The sequence below is a fragment of the Nelumbo nucifera genome, chromosome 5 (assembly GCF_055504915.1).
Source record: "Nelumbo nucifera cultivar China Antique chromosome 5, China Antique-T2T, whole genome shotgun sequence".
Lineage (NCBI taxonomy): Eukaryota > Viridiplantae > Streptophyta > Magnoliopsida > Proteales > Nelumbonaceae > Nelumbo > Nelumbo nucifera.
In genome coordinates, this window is record NC_142653.1 from 67747510 (window position 1) to 67753641 (window position 6132).

The following is a 6132-nucleotide window of genomic DNA, read 5'->3' on the forward strand; positions in this document are numbered from 1 at the left end:
TTTAAGGGAGAATGACTGTTCAGCCCACCTCAGAATTCTTAGCCCCACCGTACAGGTGGGATGAATCCTGACCATGGGTTGATGCCAAATCCACTGGTAGGATGCGGTTTATAGGGGGGGCTATTACTGTAATTTCAGAATTCTGAAGTGGGCTGCAGTGTACTTCTCCGTATTTTTAATACCTTCATTTCTGCCTATTAAAACCTAAGGACATTGAGGAAAAATTCTTTAGGAATTTCACAATGAATACTCTGCATAGTCTTCTATGCATTAATTGTAGTTGAAAAAAGAGAAGATGAATTTGCAGATTTGCAAAGGGAGATTTCACTTATTATTTTTCTGTTTCTTCAATATTTTCTTTTTGCACACAGAATGAAAGTGTTCCTATAGGTCTGTTGGCAGCCCAAGTAATAATACAGAAGTTTTATCTCTACCATGCATAATAGTAACTTTGACCAAACGAAACATACTTTTACATCCAATAATGTATTATGCATAAAACCAACTGCAGATATGCTTCGAACATTTCAAATCTGATCCACCTGCACAAGCACATATGTAACCATGACAGACTGAAACACCAATTAACAAACTCTGAACTGATGGATTTTATACCCAAGATGTTTCAAGTTTTGTAGTGTGAGCTTGTGAAAAGGCTCAGAATATGGTAGACTTCTGCTCATTGACAGTTGGTGAGACACTTGAAGCATGGTTGGCCTAGAAGTCGGATTTGCATTTGTGCATGCCAAAGCAATTGTCACCACCAAAGCCAGCTCTAGTGCAATGAGACCAGTTGGAGGTAGTAGTCGCTGGTCCAATGCACTTTTGAATTGCAGGTCATATTCTTCACTTTGTAAGCATAAGAGGAGTTCACCAGGATGCTTTCCCATGATAATTTCTAATACTACAACCCCAAATCTGTACACATCGCACTTCTCTGTCACCTTCATTGTAGTGGCAAGCTCTGCAGTACCATGATGAACACAAATTAATAGATAGTCTAATTAATAGCAGTGCAGACTGTTTAGATTAGGTGTGAAGAATAAGAAAACTAACCTGGAGCCATATAGCCATATGATCCAGCTGGTGCGCTCCAGTTAGACTCACCAACTCTTAGCAACCTTGATGCTCCAAAGTCTGAGATCTTTGGCTCGAAGTCTGAGTCCAACAAAATGTTATTCCCTGATATGTCCCTGTGCACGATGGGTGAAGAACAGTCATGGTGCAAATAAGACAAAGCATGTGCAACTCCTTTAATAAGCTTCAATCTCTTCTCCCAGTCCAGCATCCTTGCCTCTTCCTCCTCATGTAGGAAACGTCCCAAGCTACCCTTTTCAACATATTCATACAACAGGAACATGAAGCCCTTGTTTGAACAAAACCCATGAAGCTTTACAATGTTTCGGTGTCGAATTTCAGTTAAAGCATATATTTCAGATTGAAAATTCTTATTCCACTGGTTATCATGAAGTCTATCTTCATCAGATGTTGATGGGTGAAGGCGCTTTACCGCGAAAACATCTCCAGTTGGAAGAATTGCTTTGTAGACACTCCCTTGACCCCCTTTCCCTATGCAGTGTTTATCATTGAAATTTTCAGTGGCATTGACAATATCCTCAAATATTAATTTCTTGTTGTAATTCCACACTGAGAATGAAGTTGCACCCACTAAATCATAGTTTCTTGAGATAGGTCTCTGGGTTCATAGTGGCAGATGAAGATTTTAAACAAAATGGGTAGAAATATGGCAAGAGAAGCAAGAGGTACAGTTATAACAATGATCAATTTCTTCTGCCTATTTTTTGTGCTTTCACTTCTATTAGTCTTGCTGCCACAAGGAGCCAAACCTTGCACTTTTTCACCGCACAAATCCATGTTACCTGCCAATTCCTTGGGAGAAGCTTCCCGAAAGGCCTTAACATTTGCAGGGCAGAAGGTATTAAACCTGAGAGCCTATTGTTAGAAAGATTCAAATATTCTAGTGAGATTAGACTCCCAAGCTGTGGTGGTATGCTTCCTGTGAGAACATTTTGACTGAGGTCAAGTGCAGTCTGTAAAAACACTAGATTCCCAATCTTGTGTGGGATATCCCCAATTAATTTGTTTCCATTGAGATTTAAGGATATTAGTTCTCGGCAATCCCCCAGTTCCCCTGGTATTGATCCACTTAAACTGTTGTGTGATAAGTCCAAATTTTTCAGATTTGGCAACCTTCCAATCTCAACTGGGACCTGTCCTGAAAGCAGATTGTTGCTCAGGTTTAGCATGTATACAAGAGAAGTTGAATGGAAAATCTCCGCAGGAATTTCTCCTGTTAGTTGATTTGAAGAGAGGTCGAGCTCTTGCATGTTTTTCAACCTCATTATCTCCAAGGGAATTTTGCCTGATATCATATTACCAGATAAACGGAAAAATGATAGACTTGCACAATCTCCCCAGTTCTTTGATAAAATACCAGACAGCCGATTATCACCCATATCAAAGTGTTGGAGATCTGGGTATACCCCAAATGCATTGGTGATGTCTCCGTCAAGACGGACTCTGGTTAATCCTGTGCAGTTTTTAAGGCTTTGGGGTATTGGTCCAACAAAATTGTTTCCATTAGCTGTGAAGCGTTTGAGCTGTCCTCCTCTGCAGATTTGCGGAGGGACCTTGCCTGAGAAGTTGTTGTAGGATAAGATTGCGACTTCGAGTGAATTGGGGCCAAAATCTTCAGGTATACTACCAGAGAAGTTGTTACTGTAAACATGAAAGGCAACCAAGTTTTTCAAGTGGGTTATGGAAGAAGGCAAGGTTCCTTGCAGTTTATTTGTATTCAAATCAAGATGATTTAGGCTTTCAATATTGCCAATTTCATGGGGAAGGAACCCAGTGAGCTGGTTATTGGAGAGACTTAGGTTGACAAGCACAGATAAATTTCCTATGCTGGAAGGAATTAAACCAGTAATCAAGTTTCCATTCAAGTTAAGGAACTTCAAGTTCAACAAGTTCCCTATCTCCCGAGGTATGGAACCTGATAACTGGTTACTGAACAGGTACAAGTACTCGAGCTTATGGAGAGACCCAATTTCAGGAGGGATTATTCCAGTCAAGTTGTTGGTATCAAGTTGCAAAGAAATGAGTTTTATCCAATTAGAGAGAAAATACGGATGGATTGCACCGGATAGTTGACTTCCAGATATTCGAAGATAAAGAATTTGATTTAGGGAGGCCATTGAAGGGGGCAAGGGCCCTGCAAGGTTATTTTCTGACAGTTCAAGGAAAGTAAGGTTGGTGCAAAAGCCAAGCTCATCTGGGATACTGGAATTCAAGCCTGCTTTCTGTAGATTTAGTTCCTGAAGCATGGTGAGCTTTCCTATAGAAGATGGTATTGGCCCATGAAATTGATTTTCCTGCAGTTCAAGAATTCTGAGGTTGGACAAAAGGCCAATATCTGTTGGAATTGTACCATTTAGTTTATTTTTTCCTACCCTCAGCTCTTGAAGTTCATCTAGCTTCATGGTTTCCATGGGAATTGGCCCTTCAAATTGATTGTTGGTGAGGTTCAAGATTTTAAGATTCTTAAGACTAATCATAAGTTGAATAGGTATCGGACCTGCAATTTGATTATTTGACAGGTCCAGAAAAATGAGCTTTGAACATTCAAAAATGAATGGGGGAACATCTGGTTTCAGCTGGTTATAATCAAGCTGGAGTTCAGTTAATGATAACATGGGCTTAAACCGAATTGGGTGTGGATTCTCTAGGTAAATGTTTCCCCCAAGATGAAGATGCCATACCTTTTGTAGCTTGCTAATCTGATATGGAATTGGACCTGTGAATGAATTGTTCTGGAGGCGAAGAACTTGTAACTCCAGGAGGTTTCCAATCTCTGACGGAATAGCTTCTGTAAAATTATTACTGCCGAGATCAAGAAAAACAAGTTTTGCAAGTAATCCAATTTGACTTGGAACTGCCCCAATAAGCTTGTTGAGGTTGAGATTGAGAGAGCTGAGATTGGGGAAAGCAGAGAAGTTGAATTTGTAGAGAGTGCCACCAAGTCCTGAGTTGGCAAGATTTATCTCAACAATGTCCCCTGCTTTATTGCACTGAATTCCAGTCCAGTTGCAAGGATTGCTTGTGCGACTGGTGAGGGACCATGAAGTGAGAGAGTGAGAGATTAAACTGTCCTTCCATTTCACCAAAGCTTCTGCTTCATCCTGAGCATGAGCTTCCAGGAAAACACAAGACAGAATGAGAAAGTAGAGAGTGATATGCAATGTTTCTCTCATGGCTGCAGCTCTACTGATTTGCAATGTTTAGCCTTGCCCTGGTTCAATGTGAATGAACAATGAAAAGCAAAGTAGAATAAGGCAATATCAAAGCAATTCAATTTAGTCATCAGGATTAATTAAAATGGATACTGATTTGCATGATTTGACTATTCTCTTTGAGTCTAAATGTTATTTTTTAAGCTAATCATTTTGAATTTTTGGTTCTTAATTAAACCTGTATATCATTTTCATTTTGTGCCTGTAAATTTCAGTGAAATTGCTTTCGCTGAAACCCTTTGTATCTCTTTCAATCGGGGACCCAGAAAGTTTGCAACATCGTTGATGTGAAATGTGAACACCACAACTCTCTCTCATGACAACAAACTGCTTAATTTTGACTATGCTTTTTCGGTCTAAACATTATTTCTTTTTACTAGTCATTTTGAATTTTTGAAGCTGAAACCTGTACAGCTTTTCAATTTGTGCCTGTAAATTTCAGTGAATTGAAGTTTCTGTTGCTGAAACCCTTTGTGTTTCTTTCGATGGGAGAACTTGAATCTTCGATGCCATACAAGTCAAATTTACCCTAATTTTTATTAATTTAAATTTTATTTAAAATAATTACATAAATAAAGATTTATAATAAGCCTATAGCCTAACCTGGCCCATGACCACCCCTAATTAAGAATATCATAAGCCTGCAATTTATATATCTCTATTTCCATCTTAATTTCAACCCGATATATGAAATTTCACTCGGTCAGATCCTTCCAACTCTTGGTGTGTCAATTGATCACATTATTTGTATCTTACGTAAGTTTTATGACTATTTCCTGTCATCCTTTGCATTTATTAGTTCTCAAAGACCTTGAATATAATTCCCTCCACCAGTTTAACTAAAACATTAATACCAATGAGAATTAAAAAAGCAAAATAAGAAAATTTGGGTTATTCAAAAAAATCAAAATTTTGGATTATTCAAAAAAATAATAAAATATGAACAAAAAATTCATGAAAAAAATGCAATCACAAGTTTTCAAAAAAAAAATAATTCATACATTTCACTAATTATTAATTACAATAACATATACAAAACATAACAGATATTCACATAAAAAATAAAGAAAAGTGCAATCACAAATCAAGAATACATATAAGCATTTAACTAAATATTAATCACAACAAAATATAAAAGACATCACAACTATATATATCAAAAATAAAGAAAAATACAATCACAAATCAATAAAAATATAAACATTTAACTAATTATTCATACAAAAAATTAAGAAAAAAAATTCTGTAACCCACATATTTCAGCATATGTTTGCATCATTTTTAACAAGAAAATGAAAAAATATATATATTCATGCATAAGAATCATCACATAGACAATGCAAAAAAAAAAAAAAAACAAATATTTCGGATTTATCTATGAAAAAAAAATCGGTTTCAATCAAAATATTGCACTAAAAATAGTTTTAAAGCAAAGATGAGGGAGGAGGAAGGCAGACCTGAGTGTCACCGACGAGAACACAATGAGAATGCATGGAATCACCATAAAAAACCAGATCTAGTAAAGAGGGTTTCAAGCGTTTAAAACCTCAAAAAACCCAAAATATTCAAGAATACATGTAGGAAACAAGTCCAAATGTAAAACCGACTAGGTCACCGACGAGTTTGTAGCTCGTTTGATCGTCGCTGGTCGCTCTCAAAACAGGTTCCGTCATTGGTATGCTTAACCTTATTCGAGTGAGGAAGAAGGATGTTTAAGGAGATATAGGGGTATTTTGGTAATTTAACAAATTAAATAGGGACCAAATTGTCCCAAAGTTTTCGTAGGTCCATTTATTAACAAGCATTTAAAAAAAGTAACTCT

The 6132-nt window shown here is 37.1% G+C and overlaps 1 protein-coding gene across 1 annotated transcript; it reads right to left on the bottom strand.

Moving 5' to 3' along the window:
• Positions 1 to 322: 322 nt before the first annotated feature.
• LOC148791731 (uncharacterized) lies at positions 323 to 4584 on the bottom strand. Its single transcript, XM_088888616.1, is given in 4 exon segments — positions 323 to 964; positions 1057 to 1683; positions 1686 to 1922; positions 1925 to 4584. Coding segments are annotated over 4 exon segments (3591 nt in total). The 5' UTR covers positions 4272 to 4584; the 3' UTR covers positions 323 to 584.
• Positions 4585 to 6132: the final 1548 nt, after the last annotated feature.